The sequence below is a fragment of the Nycticebus coucang genome, chromosome 1 (assembly GCF_027406575.1).
Source record: "Nycticebus coucang isolate mNycCou1 chromosome 1, mNycCou1.pri, whole genome shotgun sequence".
In the NCBI taxonomy this organism is placed as follows: Eukaryota; Metazoa; Chordata; class Mammalia; order Primates; family Lorisidae; genus Nycticebus; species Nycticebus coucang.
The window spans coordinates 40,557,867-40,585,664 of record NC_069780.1 but is presented as its reverse complement, the minus strand read 5'-3'; the positions used below and the strand labels follow the sequence as shown (position 1 = coordinate 40,585,664).

The 27,798-nt window shown below is 37.1% G+C and overlaps 1 protein-coding gene across 26 annotated transcripts in view; it reads right to left on the bottom strand.

The window, feature by feature from the left end:
* ANK2 (ankyrin 2) overlaps window positions 1-27,798 on the bottom strand; it is a 687,167-nt gene that overhangs the window by 51,833 nt on the left and 607,536 nt on the right. For 14 of the 26 annotated variants that reach the window (XM_053569130.1, XM_053569172.1, XM_053569561.1 and 11 more), the window contains 7 exons: window positions 22,003-22,105; window positions 21,121-21,224; window positions 10,297-10,521; window positions 7,513-7,667; window positions 4,834-5,045; window positions 4,326-4,530; window positions 1,855-1,951 (listed from right to left, as the gene is read on the bottom strand). In XM_053569130.1, the coding sequence (XP_053425105.1) occupies window positions 1,855-1,951; window positions 4,326-4,530; window positions 4,834-5,045; window positions 7,513-7,667; window positions 10,297-10,521; window positions 21,121-21,224; window positions 22,003-22,105 (1,101 nt within the window). Of the gene's footprint in view, window positions 1-1,854; window positions 1,952-4,325; window positions 4,531-4,833; window positions 5,046-7,512; window positions 7,668-8,654; window positions 8,754-10,296; window positions 10,522-17,022; window positions 17,059-21,120; window positions 21,225-22,002; window positions 22,106-27,798 lie in introns of all 26 variants that reach the window. The other 12 variants (XM_053568030.1, XM_053568290.1, XM_053568803.1 and 9 more) reach the window with 3 other exon arrangements.

Below are 27,798 nucleotides of genomic sequence, written 5' to 3'. Positions count from 1 at the left end.
CATAAAACTTATCATAGTAACTACTTTTAAGTGTACGGCAGCATGAAATGCATTTATAGTGTGTGCAACCATCACCACTAGCCATCGCCAGAACTCTTCATCATTCCAAACAGCAGCTCTGTACCCATTAAGCAGTAAGCCCTCATTTTCCTCCTCACTCCAGCCCCTAGAAACTTTTATTCTGCCTCCTGTCTCCATGAACTTGCCGACTCAAGGACCTCATACAAAGAGAATCATGCCGTATTTGTCCTCTTGTGTCTGGGTTAGTTCAGTTAGCATGACGTCTTTAAGATTCAGTACACTGCCTGGCTCACATCAGGCATTCACTGTTACTTTCCCCTTTCTGTTGATCCAACTCTATTTACTGTTTTATTCATTGTCTAGGAGTTACATTATTAGTACACAACATCATAACTCCTCCCTTTGGGTATCTATTGGTTTTATTTAATTAATTTTACCCTTTTTGTAGAAGCTGAGTCTCAAACTCCTGGCCTCAAGTGATCCTCCCACTTCAGCTTCCCAAGCTGGGACTACACGCATGAGCTACTCTGCCGGGGTCATTTATTTACTTTTGATATCTTCCCACAAAATAGCTGATTTTTTTTTTCGACTGCAACTGATTTTATTTTTGTAGCATTTTTGTTTTCATGTAGTTCTGGGTGGTTTCTTAGTAATCTTTTCATTGAGAAATAAAAATTGTATATATTTATGGTTACTCCTCCCTTCTTCAGCTACCCTGAAAGGCCTTCTAGAAACAGTGCTGCTGACCAACATCCTAGCATTACCTGGATCATTGTTGTTATCTTCCCTTAAATCTCCTGTGTTCTATCTTTGCATCTTTGCGCATGTGGTTTTGTTTTCCACTTGTATCTATCTCTGTCCATTAGGTTCCAACAAAGGTCTCACGGGCACCTCTTCTCAGACACCCTGTTTATCCCAGTGAGTCCCCTCCTCTGAATTCTTTTCGTACATCTGGTCTATACCTCTCATTCAGAACTTGTCATTTTCTGGCATTAGAGGCAGAAAACACTGAAACAGAACTATTACTGACACAGAACTAAACAGCTGAGCCCTCTGGGTGGCTGGAACTACAAGTCCAACTACTGCTATGCAGTGATTTAACTAACCACACGTTTTTATCTTTTCTTCTTCCAATCCTCTAAATAGGAATTTAAGTTTTAGTCATGTTCAACTTCAGTTTTCTCATCTGTAACATGGATATAATGCCTCTTGCCCTACATAAGTCACAAAGTTGTTGTAATATCCAATTAAAGAGATGCGAAAATGCTTAGCAATCAATTAAAGACCACACAAATTATTGTAAAATTAGATAACGTCGGCTTTTTGAAAATGTGTAACACATAAATGGGAAATGTGTATATGCATCGGGATGTGTAAGAACCACCGAAATCGCAAAGCCACTTAAGCAAACCAGGCTGGGCTTTGCGTTTTTGTTATTATTCTGTTGGAAAAATAGTTCAGGCTATTTTGTTGACAACAGGAAATTATCACTCCTAAGATCTTTGGGACTGGAAAAATCAGCAGTGGCTCATAGAGCCTGAGTCAGAGTCATCCAGCCACAGCGGATAGTCACTTATTTTCCGGAGATGTTAGTCTAACTGGTAGCACTCTGTCATTGTACTGCCACAGTTGCATTTCCTGACAGGTCTAGTTTAAAACATGAAAGCGAATGCACATGTTTTATTTAAAATTAAATAAATTTAAATTATATTTAAAATCAAGCAAAAAACTTTTAAGGACAAAAGAAACAAGATAAAACAAAACCAAAGGCAGTTTTGTGGAGCGGGAGGAGGGCGCTATCACAGTGGGTTTTTCTGAGCTGCAGACTCATACCTGGCAGACACATTGGTCGTGAAGGAAACACATTCATTGACAAATGTTAATGGCGTAGTTCCTGTAATATCTTCCCACTGAGCAGGGGTGGTGCCACCTGAAATAATACGATTGTTGGAAAAAAAATAAGTTAGGCAAAAGTCCAGACTCTGGATTCTAAAATAAAGTCTTTGTGGTTCTGTGTTCATCATTGATGCCGGATCCCATCCACCCTTCAAAATGACACATTGAAAACAAAATGACTAAAAACTACATGCTAAAAAATGACACACTGAAAACCAATAGCAGACGCTACCCCTCAAGGAACTACATGGAAGGGAAGTCAGCTGGAGTAACTGTTTACCGGGCATTCTATTCTCTGCCTGATATTATGAAGCTTTCATCCTAATTGCTAGGCTCAGAGGATAATTTTGAATTGTATACAGTTGATTATTTTATAAGATCCTTAGACCAACTAAGGAGCTGAATACTTTGTTAAAATAATAATCTAAATATTCTTTTATTCCTGAACTTCATATTTCTTGCAATTATTTTCAAAAACTAAAAATTTCTCTCAATTTACATATGTTAAATTGGCAAAAAAAAAAAGTTTGAAAAATACAGGGTAGCCATAAAGTTTGTGTGCAATTTAAAATAGTGTGTAATTTTAGATTGCACATGAACTTTATGGACACCCTGTATAAAGGCTCAATAAACAATGCAGAGTGAATGAGAGAAAAATAAATGAAAGCAAAGGATGGGCTCTGCACATAGGAAAACCACCGTGAAGGGTGATAGTGACTATTTGCCTTTCATTTCCACTGAGAAATGAACTGGATATATACAAGGACCAAGTTTTTAGTTAAAAAAAGGAATGTATGTTTGAAATGAACAAAAATCTTGACCCCACAGTTTCTTAAAGAAGGGACTGATTTGTCAAAAAAGGTTATGAGAGTTTATTCTAGTAGGCCTTTAAAATACATACATACTCTTAGATAACTATATAACATAGAAAAATACAAAGCCCCAAATGCCTAAGTATTTTTAATTAGTACATAAATTTAGTTAATTTAAAAATTTTTAATTATATGTAAGAAATTGTTTAGTAGAATCCTATCTTAAGAATAAGAAGATTAGATGGTGCCTAAGCCCATACAGTGTCTTTATTTGATCATTACAGAGGCGGGGCGTGCCATCGTTTCACATTCATGCCATTATGTTACACGCTATAGAAGATTAATCATATACACGTGGAGCAAAATTTATGGGAAATACACCCCAAAATAACAAGTAATAAGAAATCAGCAATTGGGAAAGAAGTCATATGATTTCTCCCTACACTCCATTATAGTCCATAGATTTAAAAATTTTGTCATACTGTTACACTTATGGGATAATCTCAGTGGAGCTCTATAATAAGTACAGAAAATATAGTAATAAGAAGGGAGGATTAGAGAAAATAAAGATGAACATTTCTGCCAATATGAAGGAAAAAAAACATATTCTAATAGTACCAAAACAACCAAGGATGGTTGTTGTTCCTACTACTTACAGTATTATTATTTGCCGAATGACAACACCATGCAATTACTGATAGTGAAATTATCAGTTAAATTTTGTAGCACTAAAACAGATTGTGTGGATTTTGTTGCTTCTCATCATTTGCAGTGATATTATTATGGAAGAGACAATGTTCTGGGAATGTTTTTGGACAATCTAGCAGTTCTGAAAGCTACTACAACTACCAATTGAAAAGAATTAAAAATTAGTTAATCATTAAAAATCTTCACTTTGTTTTTCCAGGGTCAGTTCCATAGATCAATAGTAAAGATCTAACCAGTCCCTAGACAACAGTTTGGTTTAACCTATTGGGTATAATTATTCAAGGTGGTATCTACAATGAAGGCAGGAAGCCTGGGCTTTGGAGGTGTATGGGCTAGCATAGTCCAAACCTCAACTCTGCAAAATATCTATAGCAGTGATTTTCAACCTGTGTATCATAAGAGGATCTTAGGTATGCCATGAAAATCTTGAAAGGTCATTATTTTTGAAAGAAGGTCAAGGCGTAGTAGGTATATTCTTTTTTTACTCTTTTAGACAGAATTTAAGTGTGCCACAGTTTAACTATAGGTTCAAGTGTGCCGTGAGATAAAAAGGTTGAAAAACACTGATCTATGGTGTAAAGTGGGCAAGTTATAGAACGTCTTTTAAGTTTGGTTTCTTTTCCGGAAAAATGGGGTTAAAGTTTTGTCATAGGGTTACTGTGAAGATGAGAATGACCATGTAAACAGTTTAGTTTGGCATACAGACTTTATTTAGTAAATATTAGTTCCTTTCCTTTCATCTTTCACTTCTTTCATTAATTAAAATGCTTTCCCTGAATTAATGTATGTAACTCTGCAGGCATCTTGCAGCAAAGGTAATTTAGTATTTACACTAATCCAAGTTTCTTTACTCAGAACTCTCTAGTAACAGAGTTATATATGAGTCACCTGTTATGCTGCATAGTAATCTCAAGGTTGGTGCATCTCCCCCAAAACCATTCAACATGACATCACTTGAAGCTTTGGGGACAGGAATGGTCATAGTAATTGGCTTGTGGAATTTTCTTCTTCGGGGTTCCAGAGTGACTATCGGGCTGAAGGTAGCTTTGTTGCCTAGGATCTTCTTAACCAGCTCACTGTGCATAGGTTGAGCCTTTTCAAAGTAAATAAAAATATTAAAATAAACAAGATACCATTACATTTAATGTCAAAGTTGTTACCCAAAAGGCCTTGTCGTTTATCTTACAAATCAATTTGGCGACCTTAAAACATGGCAGTCCTGTTTAGGACTAAGCATTGAAAAAGATACTTCTTGAGAACTGTGATCTCCTGATGACAGTTTTTACTCACCTAGAGACAATTTGATTTAACAATTTATCTCTCATTTGCAAGTGTTGTTTATTAATCACTGTAATAAAATCTCTGTTAGAATCCTTTACACCTAACAAGGGCCTACCTGGAGGCCGACGCGGATGCGCTTGGTTAGAGCCCCCTCTGGGAAGACGGCCTGCACCTGCGGCACCACCGTGCTGCTCAGCACGCCCCCCTCCGGGCCAATCAGGTTGCTGTCCTGCTTGATGCGGGACACCACCGCAAAGTACTGCGGGAAGTCTCGCGTGATAATGCGGCAGATTCGTTTCTTTTCCAGGTCTTCGGGGCTATCCAGCACTGAAAGGAGAAATGGCCCACGTTCATTCATACGGCGCGGATTTCCTGAAAGCATTCTAGCAAATTCTTCAGCATAGCTACTAGGGAACAGATGTAGCAGCCAGCTCTCTCTCTCTTTTTTTTTTAAAGGAAAGATGTTAAAAGCAGGGCTATCCTAACACCACTAAGAAAAAAAATTGAGATTTTTTTTCAAGACCTACCCACATTTAGTCTGCAGGGTGTTTTTGTTTTTGTTTTTCTTTGTGAAAACTAGGACTCCCCAAGGCTCTGTGAAAGAAAAACATCTCATTGGAGATGCAGTATTGCAGGGCCACCTTTGTCATTGAAAAGGCATGAGGACAAATAAGGAATGAAAATGAACCTGTTCTATTCTTGGTTCCTGTGATGGAGAGGAAGTTGTTTATGAACTCCTTTTCTTTGAAAATTTCAACGTTAGCTCAAAGACCAGTCATTGTGGTTTTAAGAAGAAAGAGGGCCTTTTGAGTTCTCAAGGGAATAGTGTAGAAATAAAATCTGTTTTGGAAAAGAAAGGTTTGTGTTTATTTATTTTTTGTTTTGTTTTGTTTTGTTTTGTATTGCTTTTGTTAGAGTCTCATTTTGTCACTCTCAGTAGAGAGCCACGGACTCATAGCTCACAGAAACCTCTCTTGGGCCTCCCAAGTAGCTGGGATTACAGGTGCCCACCACACTGCCCGGCTAGTTTTCAGAGGTCTGGCTCTTGCTCAGGCTAGTCTCGAACCCCTAATCTCAAGCAATCCACCTGCCTCGGCCTCCACAGTGCTAGGATTACAGGCATGTGATGGTTGTGTTTGAGATAGTCACTGTGTCTATGAAAAAAGATTGATGAGTATGTATTCAGGATTTCAATATTCCCTTGATGCCATTAACTTATGATATGTATCATCTGATATCAGGAGGATGAAATCATTAAGTCTTTATACTTTGTAGTGTAGATATTTAAGGCAACACACAAAAGAAATCAGACTGGTATAAAATGTAGAAATTTGAACTAAAGGGTGACTCAATTTTAAGGGATTAGGAAAAGTTGTTCATTTTTATAGATCATTCTTCAGAGTCAGGAACAACTGTGTTTTGAGAAATTCCAGAATCTGATCATACACAGCCGAAGACCAATGCACTGGCAAATACTAGCATATACTTAGAACATCTCTCCAAACATACAAACATAAAAAAAATCTGATTTTCTGTTTTAAAATGAGCCTTTTACATAGGTAGGAAGTCATGAATGGGTCCCTGTCAAAAACAAGATACCTGTATATTCTTAGCAATGTCATTAACAGGTATATATCTCAGAGGGAAATATCTTAAACCTAAATGATAGGAAAAGAAATGGTTCCAAGAAGTAGAAGCGGGAAAGTATTACAGACAGCAAGCTTTATCAATAAGAATCCTGATCTTTTTTACTTTGCTCAGAAGATGTTGACCCACCAGCTCTAGGGCATAATTTCTTCCTCCCCTCCACACTTTGGATAAGGTGAACTCAGCCTCTTTTCTTATTTAAACCTCAGCAGGAAGCAGAAAGAAATATGAGCTGTGGTTAAGCTACTCTTTACTGTATGGGAAGCATTCCTGAAGCTATTGCCAGAAGTCCTGTATGAAATATACCTTGAGAAACAGCTATACATGTTCTTGAGTATCTAGCTCTGTATACAGCTTGGTATGTGTTCTTGGCACTTAGACAAGGAACTTGCCCCATTTGCATAGTTTCTTAAAGCTGAATGTACTTCCTGGTATTAGGACTAAGACTTTTTCTCTGGACAACCATTGGAGGTCTGAGAATGAGCTGCTTCCCTCCAGCCAAACTAAGATATTACAACCTGTGGTTTAATGGCCCCAAGCAGATTTGGGATTTATAGAGATTAAGGTTCTAATGAAAAACCAAGTTGCTCAACCAGATGTGTATGCAATTCAATCCTGGCTAACTCCCTGTTTGAATTACAGGTAAAAGAGTGAATGAACTTAATTTTCCTTAATAATAATTAAAAAGAAATTATATTATCTTATACTAGTTAGGTACAGGTATAAGTTAAGTTCTACAACAGAATAGCTTAGCACTTTTTATCTTAATTATATAAGTTTTCAAGTTAGGCTTTTTTAAAAATCAAGGATTTATTACCCAGTATTAGTTCATTTTGTTGTGAAAACATTGCTTCTACTTTTATTTTAGGTTGAAAAGAGTTCCCATTAAAGATGGAAGCATTCTGTACCTCCTTATTAGATAGATGTTTGCTATCTTAAAGGATTTTATTTCTTGGAGTGTAACAGAAGTAAGATTAAGTGGAAGTATCGTGTGTTTCAACTCTTTGCCGCTGGAGCATCGCAGATTACCTGCTTAGTAAAGTAACACTAGGCCCACACATACTCGCCTCCTGGGTCATGGAAAAGAAATGCACCATTTTCATGCTTCCACTTTAGATTTTTTTTTAAAACCCTAATCCAAAGCTACCTTCATCCATGCCGTTAAGAATTTCATTCAGTTCGTCTTCAGTGTATTCGCAGTAATGCTCTTTCCAGCTGTCCCCGTTCTCACTGCGCAGGACCACCAGTTCCCTCTCCTTTCCTCGAAGAGCCGCAAAGTGGGGGATCTCCACGATCACAGGCCTGATGTAGCAATGCAGAACACTTAGTGTGGAGAGGAGCTAACCAACAGCACGACAGGCACCTCTACTCTGTCTGTTGCAAAGTGACCTGGAATTCTTCTCTTTCTGGGGACAGGGAGGAAGCGGGCCATCCTCTGGAGCCCATTGGCTAGCAGATGGTCACACAGTAGCACTCCTCCTCAGGGGCACCAAGCCTCGGGTACATGCTGCTACCTTAAGCCAAATGACGTTTCCCTGTGAGTGCATGTGGCATTCTGGAACTTCTCCTTTTATCAATGTAAGTATAACACATTTAACCAAAAGAAATGGACATGCATATCTATGGTATGCGCCAATCTCCTAAAACATTTTCTACAAGGTGCAAATGACAAAATGGTTTAAGAGAGAAAATGGCTTAGACATTGCATCATTTGATGTGTCATAAATGAGGAGATGTCAGAAAAGTCGACTACCTGTGAACTAAGGAGCCATGCACTCAGGATTTTTGCTTCGATTGTCTTCATTCAAGGAAACAATAGGCATGTGTACACAGCACGGCCCTAACTGAGGCCCTCAGCAGACAGCCCCGTCGTGTCCAATGCCTATTATACTCGGGATTCAGAACATGCACTGCCCTGCTATGTCGAGGTCACATTCATTCTAGAAATAGATGGAGACTTTTGATTTTTGAGTCCAGGTTGCTTTGATACAGACTCCAAGTTCATCATCACAACATCATCACTAGCACATCGTACGACTAGGCAGATCTCATGCGTCAACAAAAATGAAAGTCACAGCACTTTAAGGGGAAAGATATAAAAACATCACTCAAAAATAAAAGTCACATACCACAAGGGTCAGAAATGGTCCACTAAAGATAGGTTATACAGAATTTAAATCATAGAGAGGGACATGTCATGGGCACAATGACAAAAAGAGAAATCATATTGCAGAAGAAGGAGAAGAATGGGGGCCCAGCAGCCATCAATTTGTTTTAAGTCACTCCTACCCAAGGAATTTGGTTCCAGGAGGCCCCAGCTGAAGGATGCGGCTGACCAAACTTTCTCCCTCATTAAGTGGGGGAGGAGCCGTAGGCAGGTGAAGTTTACTGAGTACATCCAAAGCAGCAGTGAAAGAAAGAACATAAGTAAGCTTCAGGTAGTGTTTTCCACAGAACCCCAGCGTCACCAGCTGAGCCGCAGGGTGAAGTCTGGTTTCACACTGCGTTTGGTTCTGCTCCCTCCATTGGTCACAAAGAGCGAGGAACCGAGACCCAAAGTGTACAATGGAGGCGCGTCTGTGCAGGGAGAGCCCTGGCTGTCAGATCTGTCCCTCTTTAGGTTCACCGCCAGGGCACTAGCCAAAAAAGGGGGGAAAATGCTCCACAGGAAACACAAGCTGTTGGGAATATAATAAAAACTCTGCTCTGCACAGAGATCAGATGTTTTCATGGATATTTCCCAACAGCTGTGAAGATTATTAAAAAGCCTGAGACTACCTAAGCATCAGGGAAAAAGGGCCTGATACAGAAGATGAAAAGAATCCATCAGGGAATTACTCCAAACATAATGGCATTTTCTGATGCTACCCAGAACTTCACAGGCTCCTTCTAAAGGTCTGGTCTACCCGATAGGAGGACATGAGAGGTGGTTTGCATAATTGAGAAATTAGAAACACACCCCTTTTCAGGTGTGAATATAATTTGGAGCAACCTGCTAATAGTTTGCTCCAAATTACAAAGCTTTAGAACATTTCTCGGGTTCTAAAGCGAGGAATCCTGTCCCCAGGATGACCTTGGCAAAGTAAGAGTTCATGAATTTTAGGATTTTTCTCCTCTTTTTTCAAGCACACTAAAGCTTGATATGACAAGACTTAAATACAATCGATTTGTTTCAAGGTATTTTGAAACTTGTCCCCTCCAGAACTTCATCCTTTTGTTAGTGTTCAGCAGTAGCTAGTCTCAGCAGTAGCTAGTCATTTCTTGGCACACTGAGATGCCACTTAATAGAATAAGAGCTGTACAAAGAGAAGAAAGAAGAAATGGCTAATTTCTGCTCAAAACTGCTAAAACGAGCGCGGCTGAAGATAGTCTTGATGGTTTTATCTTAATGCAAACCGTGATGAAGTAGACTTCCAGTGTAATTATAAGGCTCAAGGTAGCAATTTTGATAGCAGAAAGAAAACAAATCACATAAGCTAGGTTTTTAAGTACCTGTAAAGGCAGCACTGCTTTCCAAAAATGAAGATGGAGATTGTGTTTCATACCTACATGAAACTTCAAATTTATGTTTGAAATAGAGCAGCATTTTTTTCTTTAGGACTTTCCTACTTACAGCTCTCAGATGAGAAAAGGAATATACCTACCATTGTTAAAACATGGTTATTCACGTTGGGAGTCTGGCGGCTGTTACCACCTCCAAGGAGAAAGACTCATAATCAACCTGAATGTTTAACTCACAAATGCCTTAAACTAAGAGGCATGTAAGTGAAGTCAAACACTGAGGTGCTACTTTCGAGTTTTTAAAATTTCACAGGAGCCAACCTTCTTTCGAAATGGTTCGACATACCTTTTTCCATTCCATCCCAGTGCTCTCATACAGAGCACACAAGCTCATCGGTGACTAAGTTGGAGGCTTATCAGAAACCCTTACCCGAGGAACTGAGCACCAGAAGGTCCAACTTCAATCAGGCGACTAGCCAGGCCTTCTCCTTCCACCATGGGGGGCATTGTGGCCAGCCTGTGGCGTTTGACCAGGCGGCAGGTGACTCGTGTGGGAGCAGTACATTTCCGAGGCGGAATGATGATTCGGAGCCCGTTGTGTCTGCATCCTCGCATAGCCCCACCTCGGGCATCCACCATAAAACTAACCAGAAAACTAAAAATCAAAATAGAAGATTAGATAGGTTTTGAAACACCAGAGGCAGATGAACAAGCTCTGGGAAGTAAATTTTTCTCTATAATGCTTTGTACTCAAAACATCACTTTAAAAAAAATTATTTAAATGCATGGTGGTATAACATTTGTTTCTGAAAAATTATTTTACTTTCTAGCAATGCCTTTATTTCTGTTTGGCTTTGGTTTTCATGTTTGTATTATTTTAATCTGTAACTAAAGGAAAATTCTGATTTTTGTTAACAATAGTGACATTAAGAATATGTCCAGTCGATTTTGAAAGAAAATGGAATGAAAGTGTATAAAGAACATTGACAAGTCTCCTTTTGCTATAAATACAAAGACTTTTGCTTTCTTATATATGTCCTAAAAGATCCACATGAAAAATTACATGAAATAATGTAAGAATAGAACAGAGAGGAAGCATCAAATTGCAGGGGGGTTTTGCACTCTGCTCCAACATCATCTTACCCAGGATGCAGGTTTTCAACTGCTTCCACTCTGAAGGAGGAGGAAAGCAAACTAACTAAACATTGGGATGGAACTGATGTGCTGGTTAAAATGCACTTTTTCACTTTTATGAAGGAATCTCTGTGTCATGCCATTCTAATTGAAGCAAAGAGGGGTGGGACAAGGAACAGCAAGAGTCTCCTCTACCCTTTTCAAAGTGAAATTTCAGGAGTGGGAACCCTTAGGCCCATGATCTTGAAGGATACCTACGGATCATGGTTTCCCCAAATCATAATAAATTGAATGTGTAAAATCATGGCTAATCATTTAAAAATGTAAAGTCACCTCTGTTATCTTTGCTCCTTTTCTGCTAAGTGTTCATGAAAAGGAGAACTATAATCTGAGGTGACTTGGTCTGTTTAAGTGTAGGAAAAGAAAAGGTTAGTCTTGACCTTGAAGTTGTTTTCTTGGGATCCTAATCCAGCTGAATTGAATGTCTGTCACTTCATGAGTCCTAACCATCATTAAAGTCTTTTAGCTACTTTACTTTGTCAAGGAGCAAAAATTAAACAACACAGCAATCCAGCTGGAGTGCACACATACACAAAGACAAACACTCTCACATGAATTATGCTAATGTCTTCCCCCAATTTTGTTGCGTTTTCAAGATCTTCACACCACAATAGCGGTGTATTATGAAGCTACTTAGAACTGAACCAGCACAGAATCATACTAGATTCACCACCCCTAGACATTGTCTCCATGACATTTAAAACGTGTGAAAAATATTTCATCAGAGTAAGTTATGGGATATAAACAATACATTTATATTATTTTTAGACAAATGAAGAAAAAACGGTCTTAGAATCCTCTTCACAGCAGGACACAGAACTTATTAAACATGCTGTAAGCAAGAACCTGTTCTAGTAATGACAATGGCTGTGAAGGAGCCCAGAGGGCTGTCTAAGCACGTCATGCAGCGGGAAGCTGCCAGAGGAGGAGGCTCAGGCCTTGCCACATGCAGGAGCCAGACTGGACCGCCCATTCACACTGAGCCCTTTAAGCTGAAGGGGTGAAAACTGGAAAGTACAATCAACAATTCAGTACTGAAGTGTTGATGTTTCTGGTCTTTATCAAAATGTAACCAGAAAATGCTGCTTTTCTTATTACTGGTCTTTAAGTATAAATTTCTTTAAAATTTTCTTTTTTACTTGACTTTTATAGATATAAATGTTTTCTTTCCATTTCATTATTCATATCTAAGTATATTATGTCAAATTATGTAAAAAAGTAGAAAATTATTACTTAAGTTTCAACTAATACTGCTTCCAAATTCATTGCAATATTTCTGACTCATTGATAATTCAGATGAATATTTCCTTTGATTTTTTTTTCCATCTTTTGGTTGTAACCACCATTGGTGCACATAAAAAGAACTCAAAGTAGTAAGAAATTATTATTGTTATCAGTGCTTGATACTATTTATACCTTTTGAAAGCAGTGAGAAGTTTCCACATTCAGGTTTTGTGCTAAAACATTTCCACCATATTTATTCCAGTGAGGGTTATGGCTTATATAATATCAAATCTCCATCTAGAAGAATATGTAGACTGGCTTCTGGTGGCTCCTTCTGTCAACGGTGAATTGAAGTAGCTATGTTCTTGACTATAACAATGCTTAAAATGACTACATTTAGATTACTTTCCTTCATTCTGTGTCACTGACCATCCTCTTGAATTCCTCTTTTTGTTGTCACTAAGTCCACAATTTCTAAGCTCCTTTTTTCATGCAACATTTGCTACCTTCCTATTATGTGCAAGATGCGCCACTAGGAACTGGGGATACAAAATGTAAAGACAAAGCAACTGCTGCTACAGCCTAAGCCCCAGATGTCACATGATGGCTTCATCAGCGCTTGGAACCGCCTGCCTTCCTGGTCAATGAGAAACAGCCATGTAAGTCCCCAGATAGGAGCCATAGGAAACAATCAGTGACTGTGCTCTCCATATTTCTTCCGGTGTTCCCTAGTGCTTAGCACATAGTATGTAGCCAATAAATAACTATGGAATAAGCAAATGAATGAAAGAATGAAAAGGGCAAGTTATCTGTAATTATGTTTAACAGAGGAGGCTAAAGTAGAAGGTAATGTAATTCTTCAGTCTATGGACAATCAAAGCAGTCAAATTACTACACCCAGACGTAGCAAAAGTGATTGGGAAGGACTATCCTTAATGTTGAATATTCTACAGGCCTAGTCCTCCTCCAAAATGACAGAACTAATATATTTATTTCCCTTGACAGAGGATTAGGAGAAAGTGAGTGCAAACAAAAACAAAGAATTTGAATCTAACAAAATAAACAATTTTATTAGGAATACAAATTACATGAGTAAAGACCAAAGACAGGGAAATCAAAATGAAAGTAGTAAAAGACCGAAGCTGCAAGTGAATAATTTACCTAAAAGTATCTCTGTGTCACTATAGATCTGGAAAATAATATTTAAGTGTTGAACCAAAATGCAAAGTAAATTGGAAAAATTAAATCACCAAGATGCATAATTCACAGAAAAAAATTGAATTTCTTTATTTTATTTTATTTTATTATTTTTTTTTTGAGACAGAGTCTCACTATGTCGCCCTGGGTAGACTGCTGTGGCATCACAGCTCACAGCAACCTCAAACACCTGGGCACAAGCAATCCTCTTGCCTCAGCCTCCCATGTAGCTGGGACTACAGGTGCCCACCACAATGCCTGGCTACTTTTTTGTTGCAGTTGTCATTGCTGTTTAGCTGGCCTAGGCTGGGTATGAACCCACCAGCCTCCGTGTATGTGGCCGGTACCCTACCTACTGAGCTATGGGCGCTGCCAAAAAACTGAATTTCCAAAGAAGATAAACCTTTATGTTTTTATTAAGTAACTAAAGGAAGTAAGGAAAGGATAACAACGAAAAATGCCAACAAGTTCTGGTGATGGAATTTTTTCTTTCTTTTTTTTTTTTTTTGGCAGTTTCTGGCTGGGGCAGGGTTTGAACCCACCACCTCTAACATTTGGGGCCAGCACCCCACTCCTTTTAGCCACAGGTGCCACCCCAGTGACGGAATTTTTTTAGAAAGAGAAAGTGAAGAGAGAAAACAAAGTTAAACAAAGATATGTCAGTACACAAACAAAAAGAATGGAAGACATAAAAGAACCAAATATTAATTGTCAAAAATGAATAAAAATGTTCATAAATCTAGCAAAAAAAATTCTAAGGTAATTGGACTCAAATTATATAAAACTGCATCATACAAGAAATATTTTCTTTAGATCAAAGGAAACAGAAAAGATAATGACTCAAGTTTGTATCTAGGCACTCATGAACAGTCTATGGATAAGTCAATCAGTTAACCCCAATAGTTTATAGTATAAAATTGAGTTAGCATTTGAGCATTTTCATTAAAAACATCAGAATATCCCAAAGGTAACAGAATTAGAGGACAGTTAAGGATAGTTATCCTGCAATATATAAAACAATTGCAAAAAAGCAAATTGTGATAGACCCTTCACCTTTATGTACCATAGGAAAAAGTGGGAAGCTATGACTCATGTGATGCGTCAATTCATAAATCAGAGTTGATTGAATAAATATGATCTTTCTCATGTTCGCAAGAGATTAAATATGGGCTAACATAATGCACATAAACATTTGGAGATGAAAAGGATTAAAGCAAAGACATATGATTAAACATGTACAGAAGAGACGGTATATAGATTAAAGCTCAACTTTGCCATCTATACATTGTGGAAACCTCACCTGTCACAGAAAGATAATCCTATTGCCACTTAAGGGTGTAGTGAGAATTAAGTCATGTGTGGGAAAAGCACAGGGATTCAGTCAATGCCTGTTCTCATCATTTTCTTTTCTGTAAATCTACAGGATTTTATATATTATTAATATCTTAAGAATGATAACATACTACAATACACTACCCAAAAGATAAATGGAAAAACTAACATTTATTGAGTACCTAGAATGAACTGGAAACTGAGCTAAGAAGTTTAATGTGATGATGGGATTTTATTAGTTTATGAAATTTACTACTTAAATAAGATATAAAAATATTATTATCACAGAACACAGGATTATGTAGTGAGTACCATGCTCTTCCCTGGGTTTAGATATATCTCTCTTGAATTAATGTTGTAACCCCAGGAAAGACACTTAAGAACTTTATGTTTCAGTTTCCTTATCTATAATAAAAGAGACTTGGATTAAAACCTACATAGCCTCTCAGTATTAAAATTCTGTGTACTATGTACTGGCAACTAGGTTGGGAAACCTACTTCAATGTTTCATTTCAGATGCTCTGAAAAAAATTCCTAACTGGAAAATAAATTGCTGTTACTTCAAAAAATACAGTAGAACCTTCATAGTTGAGCACTTCCCTACATTGACCACCTCCTTAAGCTGACCTAATTTTCATAGACCAGACATGCACCACATGTATCAGTACAGTAGGACTAGTTCCTTTAGTTGACCACCTCCATGTTAACCAGCTTGTTGTAGTCCCTTGGGTAGTCAGCTAACAGAGATTCTACTGTGCATCTTCTATTTGCTCTATGGCTGAAACAGCTGCTTTGCAGAAAATGTGTACACACACTGCCCTAAACATTGACTTAAGACGACAGATGAAAAAAAAATCACATAACACACTTGGCTTTAATTGCTTATCTTACTCCAAATGAAATTCAGCGATCATGCAAAGTAGAAACTCATGTTGAAGTTTTCTAAATTGTGAGATACAATGTTATCACAATTTAAAAGGAATTAAAGCAAAAGCAATCATCTGTTATTATGCAATAATTTGCCTACAAATATGCAACTTGATTAGCTGAACAGGTACATGCGTCAGAAGAGGGAACAGAAAACAATGGTTCAGTCTTTTGAGGGTTACATCCTCCACCCCAAAAGTTACTAATCCTTAGTTGTTGTTTTTTAATTCATTCAGGCCCATGGGGTGCGGAAGAGGAGGAGGAGATTGCAGCATTCAGAGTTAGTCACCAGGTGGAAGAACAGGGAAAACACTTCATCAGGGTGCTTTGGTGATCTGCATAGACATAGCAAGAGGGCCTCAAGTTAAATCAGTCCCCCAGGTGCTGTAAGAAAATCATGTCCCGTGTTCTTTCTTCTCTAGAATTCCCTTAATCTCTTCCTAATCCTCCAAATTCCATAAACTGAACAATTGATGGAAAATGGCTTTGAAAAAATGGTTCAAATTTGTTAAAAAAAAATCACCATTTATTTATCAACCACTGTGTTCATGTATAAAAAGATAATGTGTGGGTTTGAGAAAAAGCACAAGGATGGATATAAAAGTTTCCAAAAATGGAAATATAGAACTGTCTTTTTTTGTAGACTAACAACCTGTAGTATCATAATAGATGACTATGTAATGAAAGTATTATAATTAGCGGTCTCATAGGAACATTTAAAAATAACTTTACCTCGATAAATAACAGAATAATAAATATTTTTAGAACACTAAGTCATTCTATTACAATGTACAATTTCCAAAATATCAAAAGGTTGCATTTAAAGAAGAATTAGCAAGAAAACGCACTATTAATAAACTTTCAGCCTTTGGCTCACCTGGAATATGTTACTTAAAAAAACTCAAAAAACAAAAGACAAAAACCCTTGTATGTGCCATTTAAAATCATAACCTTTAATACAACTTTAAAATAGCTGAACCAGTTTGTGTGATTGTAGGGAACATTCTTTTAGTTCTATGTAGCACTTTTTCTCCAAAAGAAGCTGAGACGTGGAGGCCGCTACGTTAATTTTGTCTCAGCTCCACCTAATTTCCACTGAAAAGAAAAATACCCACTTTCTCTTTATCGCAGAGAACAGGGATTTCAGCAATGGCTACAATGTCTCTTTGGCTAGGTATCTTCTCACTAAAGCATCCTGAGGTGAGGTGTATGCAGAAGGAGTTGGCGAGAGGGGAAGAGGGATAGGCAGCATGTTCACAGAAGGAATTATGCAGAAGTTCACCTGCTGTTGTCACGATCAAGACATGGAGAGGTGCGGCTGCAACAGAATAGATACTTTAGCACAGAGAAGGAATGGATAAAGTGAAATATAAAAAAGGAAATCAGAAGAGACTTTCAAATGAAATATATTATTCATATACCAATACAGTATGCATTGAAAAAAATGAAAATCCAAATGAGATATAGCTCTTCTCAAATTCTGAAAGAAGAGCAAGATACAGGGGTTTTGTGGATGTTATTACATGACTGGAAATGGATTTGTAGCCTCATTTACCGTTGGCTTGGGAGGGCACTTAGCAAAGTCTCAGTGTCCAGAAGCTACAGAACATCAAGGGGAATCGTTATGGAGAATGTCAAGTCTTTGGTTTGGTGGACATAGTTTGACACAAAAGCTTTTCATTCATACTTATAATACTTTAAAAATAATAACAACACCCTTCTTCTGCTACCACAGAAGAAATGCAAACAGAAAGACACAATCTAAAATACAGCTCCAAGGACAAACAGAAGCATATAAGGCAGAGTAGGTAAAATTAATTACCTACCAGAAGGTGACACAAAACTGTGTAAACAAAATCTTGGTGATTTTGTCAAGACTTTGTCCCTATCTTTGGGGAGCGCTATCCTCCTCCCTGGTCATAGAGTCTAATCCCCCTTTCCAGTTCTGTTTGCCACGGCTTTGCTAGGCACAAGTCTGCTCTTCCTTAAAACCATCCATAAGTTTTTTCATGTTCTTTTGTGTTCCAATATTGGATAAAATACAAAAGCATACAAGTCTCATGGACCAAAAATCTAATTTTACAAAACAGTTGTTTTGTTACTTTTTATAAAACAATTTTCTTCATCTACCTTCATATATCTAAAAACAAAAACAAACCTAGAGTGTTATGGGCATCAGCAACTAAATCAACTTCCACAAGTACTTAAACATTTCATTGTCAAGTGACAAAGAACCTTGACTTCTTTGCTTTTCAAATATGCAATAATATTCCAGTTAATTAATATCTTCAACATCTTTTTAGTTGATTTTATTTTTAGGGCAATTTTGGGTTAATGACAAAATCATCTTCAACCTGTTTTTATGAGAGAGAAGTTCTTTGGACTTCTAATTAATGTACCAGGGTATCTCAGAGGTCAGCATACATACATCATAGGGAAAATGGGGAATTGTAGCTCAAGAATTCAAAAGAATACAAAGTCTTACAAAATGTTTACAAAATATTTCTCTAAATGTTGATATATAAATACTAAAAGTGTTAATAATATATAATATGAGTTTGTTAATTTTCCTGTGTATGGCCACTTGATAGTATCTTGTAGTGCAACATCATGACTTGACATTAAATTGTCAGCACCTGCTGTCATGAAAACACTACAAAACTAATGACCTTTGAAATACCATATTAAAGATGAGTTAAAGGGCCTGTGGCTCAGCAGGTAGGGCGCCGGTCCCATATGCCGGAGGTGGCAGGTTCAAACCCAGCCCCGGCCAAAAAAACAAAAAAAAATGTAAAAAAAAAAAAAGATGAGTTAAAAAGCTAGATTTTTCTAAGAATTGTGCCTAACATCTTTTCATTCATTATGCATTTATGAAATGAAGAATTGTGAAATTCAAATTCTTGCCTGTGCTTGTGTTGGTATGATCATGACAGGGGAAATAACTTCATTAGAATCATTGTGAATTATAGACAACTCTTTACACAACAATAGGTCTGATTTCAATAAAACATGCTTCTCTCTCTTTCACAGATTAGGTAGGTGACTACAACTTCAAACAACAACGTATAAGTGCGTTTCTTCAAAGTAAGGGCTAGATCTTTTCTATTTTCCTCAGCATCTGGCATAATGTCTGGTACTTTGCAGAATTAGACAAATGAGTGAAGAATGAATACATATGTGAATAGAAGAGATAAAGAGATAAAGAACACTTGATAGAAGTAGATATACATTAATTAACTAGGTCTTCCTAATAACGAAAGCTTTACTAAGCAAAGATTCCCAGTTTATATACAACATCTGAACTATTGGCTCTTATAGGAATTACCAATGACAGACACCCAACACAAGAGATTCTGATCTAATTGGTCTGGATGGAGGCCTGGGCACTGGTCTTTTTTAAAGTGATTCTACTGAACAGCTAAAGTTGAGAATTATTTAGAGTCAATATTAAATATTTGAAAATCATAGAAAAATTAGTTTATTGAAGGCATGGTTTTAAAGATCTTTATCTTAACAAATAATCTTTAACCACTGGATGCTATTTGTTCATTATAAGAAATTAACCTTAAGTACTTACAGGTGTTATCTAGTTTTACACAACTGGTGTTATTGATATACTTAAAATGAGTATTTTATTGCCTTTTAGTATTAGAGATCTTCTTCAGAAGTTCCCTTTTAATGAAAATGATTTATTTTAAAAACTGAGATATTATTCATGACATGGACTCGTTTGTAAATTCAGTTATTGTTTTGTTTGTATATTTTTTAAACTCAGTTATTAATAGTCAATTACATTTTATTTAAAGTAATCCCATCCCTTTGTAGGCTGAAGAGGGTCTTTAAATGCTTCATTGTGGTTTGTAAATTCTTGTCTATTGTCCTTCAATACTCTACATCCAGGCTTCATTGTCTTCTCACTCATCATTGCTGAGAAATTTAATAGCAGAATGCATTGTTATGTTTTTTGAATAATTTGTGGGTGTGAAATTTTAATTTTTTTCTTCATTTAAAAATATGTTGGTAAATTTGAATGAGATACACTTGTTATTCCTCTGAATAATTCTTGCATCATGAACTAGCTTTCACTTATTTCACAAGGAAAACAGTATTATGATTATTTTTAATATTTATATAACTATTTTTTTCTTCTATGAATCTTCAGCTCAGTGATTTTCAACTGGCGTGCCACGGCACACTGGTATGCGCTGAGAGGATCTCAGGTGTGCCATGAAAAATTTTAAAGACCATTAATTAAATTATTTTCAAAAGAAGTTCAAAGCACAGTAAGTATATTCTTACTCTTTTTATTTTATCAACTGCGAAAGTATAACTATAGGTTCAAGTGTGCCATGAGATAAAACAGGTTGAAAAACACTACTTTAGTGAGTAGAAGATTAGATTGAGAAGTCCAAAATGTTTAAAATATTTGGGAATGATTTCCCGAATGGAGAGAACTTTTGACTAATAAAAACAAGAAAGGGTCTATCTCTCAAAATAGTCATGGGGGCATATATAAGGCGTTTAGGATAATAATTAAAACCAAAGTATTACCTTTTGTTAAATAAAATATGAGTAGAGCTTTTACAAAGTAAATTTGAAAAATGAAAATGTTATATATATTTATGATATTACCACATTATTTGAAACTACTAAGATGTAAGGAAAAAACTGGAAGAGTGTTAAAATTTAAACTCCTTAAAGAATTTTTATTCCACACAATTGAATGCCTTAAGAACACTGTTACGTTTGAAAGTATGACTCAAAGTCTTACTACTTAATGAGTTCATAAAAATAGGCAGCATTGCTTAAGCAGTGGTGCATGTACTCCCTGGATGACTGTAAGAAGATGACTTTAAGAGAACCCCATTGGCTGTGTTCAAATTTCCCTTTTAATTAGTATCCCTACCTCAAATAGCACATAAACTCCTCTGCATATTTGTGTGATTCAAACCCCTGTTAACATTATTTTAAGTGCATTAACATGTGAGAAAGGCATTTCTTTCAAAAATGTAAATAGAAACTCACATGTGGAAACTTTCTAGAAATCAAATGATTCAGCCACTTTTTTCAAGGTGTCTTAAAGACAGCAGGTGAATGGTAGCGAGGCCACCAGTATGTTCCGGTTAGATAGCAAGCTGTTTGACGCATTTCTACTAGTTATTTTAAAACAATAGTCAGTTTTCTAATGCTGAAATCAACCCTTTTTAGCTGGTCTGTTTGTGCAGAGTCCATGTTGGATAAAGCAATGTTATTTGCAAGTTTAAAAAAAGATCACCTCCTCTGTAAGCTAGCCATCAGCTCAAGCTCCTGGACAAAGCTGTTATTTTCACTCCCATCTCTTTTTCCTCTTGATCTGGATACATAATATTGATTTACTCACCCTGAATGAATAGGACTGGAAGAAAGAGCCACGTTGTCTAAGTTTTCAGTGCCCCAGCTTAGACGATAAGAATTCCTTTCTGCCTCCTTGGCTAGAGTTGACACCTAAATACAAAGAACACTGGATTTAATAAAAATACTTCGCTTCAATTAAAGCAAAATATAATGAAATCTAAAATGTAGCATCGCAGGGAAATGGTATCACCTGAAAAATTTTCATTCAAAAATACAGGACCAATGCATGTAAAATGAATCTTTTAAAATTCATTCCCTTTTAAATTATATCATTGATAGATTACATTAGCATAACTGTTTTTGAAGAGAACAGGTATTCATCTTTTTCCTTATGCCAAATCCCCCAAACTGAGGAAATGATAACTAAAATTAAAATATTCCAGAATAAACTTTAAGCCTCTCCTTATAGCTAACAATTTTAAATATTAAAGATATATTTTAACGTATATCCTTCATCTCATACCTTAAATGTACACTATCTCACTTCTTCCTTTCATAGAGGTTTTATTTAAAAAAAAAAAAAAAACTAATTTATACTTATGTGGGCTGTCCAGAAATTATCCAGTCACATGAAAAATAGAGACATACTTGGCTGGATACTTTCTAGACAGCCCTTATACACTCTCCACAGAAGAACTTGGTCTAGTTGAATAAATGAGCATTCTATTTTTTTTTTTTTCATAAAAGCTGTTATTTAAAAAAAGTACAGTATGTTCTTCATGTTTTAGGAAAACTCTTACCCTAGTTTGTCAACTAAATTAAGAATGATTTTTCTTTTAGAATAAAACCTTTCTCAGGACATTACTAGCATTGGGTAATTATAAAGCTGTCCAGAAAGCACAGAGTTGAAGGCCAAAAAGTCACTTACCTGGTGACTGGGAATCACAATGGAGTCGTCAATCATGGCACTGTCCCTCAGGTAGGAGGCATGGCTCAGCGTATGAGACCTGTCGGAACTGAAGGATCGAAGGCTGGTAGGTTGGCAGGAGGCCATGGTCATATACCAACAGCAGTGGTAGGATTGGGAGGATAAAATGATGAGCCGAGCAGGAGAGTGAAAAAAGCGTGCTATTAGCTAACAGTGCAACTTCCAGGGGGACACAGGTCTCTGTGCTGCCCTCCCGCTCTGGCCAACAGCTAAACTAACACATCCTCTCACAGGTTCCTACCGCTCAATGGTAAGGACACAAGGGAATCCAGAAGTTAAAATTTGATACTCCTAATCTGATTCATTATCTTCCCAGACGTGTTTGAAACCAGCAACTCGTTGGCTTACTGCCAGTACGAGAAATTCACATAGGAAATAATTCTAAGAGAGATTGCTCAACTTTGGGTTAAATGTTAATCTCCCTGCAACGAAAAGGAATGTAGACAACCCTCACAGAGAAAAACAAAATGACAGCTCAGGTTTCATTTTCACCCATTATTTTCGATTCTCTCTCCGTGGCTCTTTCTCCTGCTCTCTAACCCGTGCATGACTGAATGTTGGTGCATTCCCCTGGAAGGTACAGCGTGAAATGGACTGTGACCAGATGCATGCTTCCTGCGGAAGTGCAGTTCCTCTTGTTTGTCTCTGGTAACTCCAACAATGCTATTATTTTTAAACGAGAGCACTGTCCCCTTTGCATGAACTGTGTGTGGGGAGCGAAGCACCAAGGAGTGTTGGTTGCCGTGGTGATGAGATGCTGGAGCGCAAGAACCCGTTTCTAAGCACCAGCCCAGAACACAGACATGCCTGCCAGCACAAAGACAAACTGCCGATGGACACTGACCAAAAATAAGGTTTGCCTTCAAAATGGGACTTAGGCCTTGATAACCAGTGCTTCACAGTTATGATACATGTGAATTTCCAAGTTCTGAATTATAGACTCAGATGTGACAGGCAAAACTTGACGTTTGCATAAATCCAATTTTGTTCCTTCTTAATCAGTTTGCACACTCAAATGAAAAGTTGACTGATATCTCAAATAAGCTTAAAGAATTGGATTCAAAATGCTAGCTCAAAGCCAATAAGAGAGAAAAAATATATTCAACCTTTCACAATACTTATAGAAGCAAACTTTCATTTACTTTCAGGTAGTATTTGGCCAGTGTAGCACCATAGAATTATGGACTGACTGTAAACAAACAAACAAAAAAAGCCCTCAAGTCCTAGAGGATAAGTGACATGAATCAAAGGAGTTGATTCTCTAATCCTATGTGTTTACATCTATCTAAAACTTTAGGATAAAAATGAAATATAAATAAAACTTGAAAACTAGCTATTTTATGTTATATAGGCTCCTGCAGAAAATTGAGGCTCCTGAGGGAGCTAAAGGCAGGAACAAGCTGGACACCTTAGTAAATTCATCAATGGGATTTAGCCCCAGCAACGGGAGGTGGCTGACACCATGGCTGGTTTTACTCCTGGTCATGTAGGAGTTGGCTTTTGATGTCCTACATAGCCTGGCTACAGGCCGCTGTGATGAATTTTGACCTGACCTTGAAATTGAGGCTTGGACAGGTATTAAATTATTGAGAAAATGGCCTTTAGAGTCAGCAAAAACTTGTTTCAATTAGTGGAAGGAATAATTATTTTCCTGCTTTAAACCACAAAAAACAGATAAGATCCACTTGGATCTGTTGTGTACCAGGCAGCAGTTCTCAAATCCCATTCTCCTTTATTTTGGTTTGAATGGGCCAATGGGAAAATGGTAGATGGGCCAATCTCTTACAATGACGCGGCTTGTTTACAGGCTCAAACATCTTCCCCCTCAAGTAGTTTCTATTGGATTAGATTTGTTAATTACTTAATCTCTATCCATGGATTTAGAATTCACAGCTCTAGATTATGTATGACTTTCCACCTTTAAAATGCTAGGTTTATATCTACAGGACTAGTGATGTGACTGCCAGCGTTCTAAATGTCTTGACTTTAAAAGAAGGCATAGGGTGTGAATTGCCACACTCAAGGAATGACAGTGACTATGTGGAGAATGTCTCAGAAATGTAGCATGAAAGAACCCATTCAGTTGTGAATGTAAAGCCACATTCTGATGGAATTTTACGTCCATCTAACTGATACCTGGGTCTATCTCAATTGGTTTTGAACTATGAGGGGTAAAGAGGGTTCAGTGTTATAGTTTGTCTTTTCTAAAACCCCAATAGGAAAGAAATACAGAGGAAGAAGAAAGAAAAGAAAGAGGCAAAATGGTCTACATGACAACAAGGTAATTAGGGTGGAAAGGGAAAGTTAATGGGTTAATGGGACATATAGACAGAGAGTGAGAAAAGTTGGGCAGAGTGGGGAGGGAGAATGAATATGCCTAAATCCCTCTCTCTCTCTTTGGATTTTATTCTAGCATACTCTGTTTACTGCTTACTGAAATGTCTATTCGTTGTTTAATCAATGTGTATAGTTTCTAATTACCCGCTTTTCCTAATGTCGTAGAACCTATTTAAAAGAAAAATAGTTAGAATACAGGGTGGCCATAAAAATCAGGTGAAATTTTAAATTTTTAAATTGCACATTATTTTAACTTGCCCATGAACTTTATGGCCACCCTGTATTCCACCAGCCGAACAATTATTCTCTCTAAAAGAATAACAACCAGCACAAAAAGGGTCTGGAACAATTTAGGTCTCCGGATCTGAAAGTTTCCACCTGATTTAAGACACAACAAACAAGTTTAAATATTATGCAATTGAACCGCTAATTTTTCATTAAGTAGGAGGTCCTACGGTTTAGTTAATACATTTTTAACAATACATATCCATAAAAGTGTAAAGTTTTACTTGCTGTTCAGCTAGGGGATGTGCCAAGAGTTTTGTTATGCTCTTAATTTATACTTAAAAAAATAAACTATGGTATAATTCCTTTATGGACATATTAGTTAGTATTAAAGTATAATTTCCTTGAAAAATACAATAATTACTGTCTTGGTAAAATGTAATGTATATTAGACATTCAATCAATGGTGTGGCAAACCCTACTGAACAAATCAATATCCAAAAAATTTCAACGTGTTTTCTTTAAAATATGAAGAAGCTTCTATGGTTCGTTGTTATCTAGTATTTTATATCCAATGAGGACAGCATTTTTAATTCGTAAGCAATAATAAAAAGGACACAAAGCCAGATGAATCTGAACTTGGTTGTATTTTTATTTAATGTTCATTAAATTGTATGTTTTCCTATTCTTCCACGTCTATGTTTATTTTAGGCATCAGAATCTTTTTCCTGTCTTGTCCAACTACACATAGGCTCATAAGGGTCATTTGAGGAAAGCTGTGCTAATATATTGTCAACCACAAGGTGGAGCTGTGAAAGTTAACCCAACTATAGCACAAGACTAGGGGAAAGAGCAAAAGAAGGGGAAGGGAGGGGGGAGGTTAGGGTGGAGGGAGAGTAATGGGTGGGGCCACACCTATGCTGCATCTTAGAATGGGTACAGGCGAAACTTACTAAATGCAGAATACAAATGCCTACATACAGTAACTAAGAAAATGCCATGAAGGCTACGTTGAACAGTTTGATGAGAATATTTCAGATTGTATATGAAACCAGCACATTGTACCCCTTGATTGCACTAATGTACACAGCTATGATTTAACAATAAAAATAAATAAATTAATAAAAAATAAAATAAAAACAAAGTACTTGCTGGGTCATAAAGCAGACTTTCTTTCTAGTAATAGATTCACCCTTTCTAGCTCAAACAGTTATTCACTTTAATGCCAGAAAACCCTAATTTGAGAACAAATCCATAATTCTAGAATAGAAGCACTCCAGCAAACACATACACATTAAGCAGTAAGCAGGGAAATGTGGATGTATCCAGGAAGGCCATGTTTTTATGCTATGTTAATACCTACCTGGGCATGGTGCTATTGAAAGCAATTCAAATAAAGAAATAATGAAAAGGACAAGTAGTCACTAGAAAAATGTAACATAATGAATTGCCTAAGCAAAATTAAAAACATAAAACAAGAAAACCATGGAAATGAGATGCTGCTAAAATTCTAATTCCAGGATTGTGTATACATCTCGGTCTCTAAAATGCTAGTGACGACCTGCAGAACAGATTGTGTCTTGTTTGTTTCATGATCCCATCCTTACATGCTGATAAGTATCTCGTTTAAGTAGAAGCATCAAACCATCCATGTTGTTTCATAGAAAGTATTCTCCCAAATTCTTTCTCAACCTAAGTACTTTGAAAGAAGGGAAAGGAACCAAATCAAGCACTTATTCTTAATAAAAGAGACCATGCTAAAATTAAAGGCACTTTGGTTGGCAGTAATTTATGACTATTCATAAATTATAATGAAGTTGTGCAAAGCCATAAATATTATCTTTAATTGAAATTTGAGGTCTTTTAAGAATCTCAAATTATAGGGTCCAAATCTATCAACATATCAAAACTATCAGTAACACCGACCCTGTGTCCAGTCCATCCTCCTCCTACTTCCAGAGGGCTCCTCCTTCTGTATCTTGAGCTGGAGGATATCTATGTACTTCACTGAAGCCAAGGAGTCAATTTATTCTTCCTTCTCTTCTCTCATTCCTTGAAATCTATCTAGTCTTACTAGTTTTACCTCTTGAATGGGTCTCAAATTTTTCATTTCTGACATTCTCTCCAGGATTGCCACCAAGGTTAGTGTTTGAGCTCTCTCAGAACACCTGTGGCTAATACTACTGAAACAGCTTCTCGGATGGTTGCAACCTCCCAGCTTAGCCTTTTGACAATGCTCCTCTAAAACTCATCCTTTATCTCACTAGTAAACACATCCATTGGATGTGAAGGATGCTTTTCCATCCTCTATATTTGCACTCCAGAACCACTCTGTTCCTCACACATGCTGGGAGCCATTGCTCATGACCTTTTTAGGGTCTTAAATGCCCTCTCTACCTTTCCTTGTCATCATTACTCTTCATGTGGTTTGTTTGGCTTCATCTCCTGCAAGAAGCTGGGGGCTCAGAGCTCCAGTGATGCTCTGTGAGCATGAGTCGCTAGTCCCTCTCCCATCTGGTCAGCCTATGAAGTTATAAGCATATCTTAGTTTGTATCTTCAGCACTTACTACAAAGGTTGGCACAGAAAGGCACCTATGACATCTACAGTGAATTGGGTTTTTTTTAAAGCTGTGTTTGCTTTATCCACTTAGAATTTATTATTCATTAAACTCTTTCCTTTCTCTCCCTCCCTCCCTTCCTTCTTTCCTTCCTTTCTTTCTTTTTCTTACAGAGTCTCAGCTGTCACCCTGGGTAGAATGCCCTGGTGTCATAGCTCACAGCAAAATCCAACTCGAGCTCAAGAGATCCTCTTGCCTCAATTTTTCTAGTGGAGACAGGGTCTCACTTTTGCTCAGGCTGATCTTGTACTCATAAGCTCAAGCAATCCACCCGCCCTTGGCCACCCAGAGCTCTAGTAGGTGTGAGCCACCGCATCCGGCCCTAAAGTATTTATTTCTTAGACCCTATGTATGTTAGATATTCATAAAATAACTTACAATACAGTTAACTTTAAAAGCACACCATTGAGATTGTTCATTAGCAAAAGACATTATACAACATAGACAGCGATCACACTTTTGAAGAACATTAGAGAATGTTCTTACTTAGCTGTCCTCAAAAAGTAACAAGCACCAATTGTATTAGGTAAGAATAACCAAAAATTACATTAATCA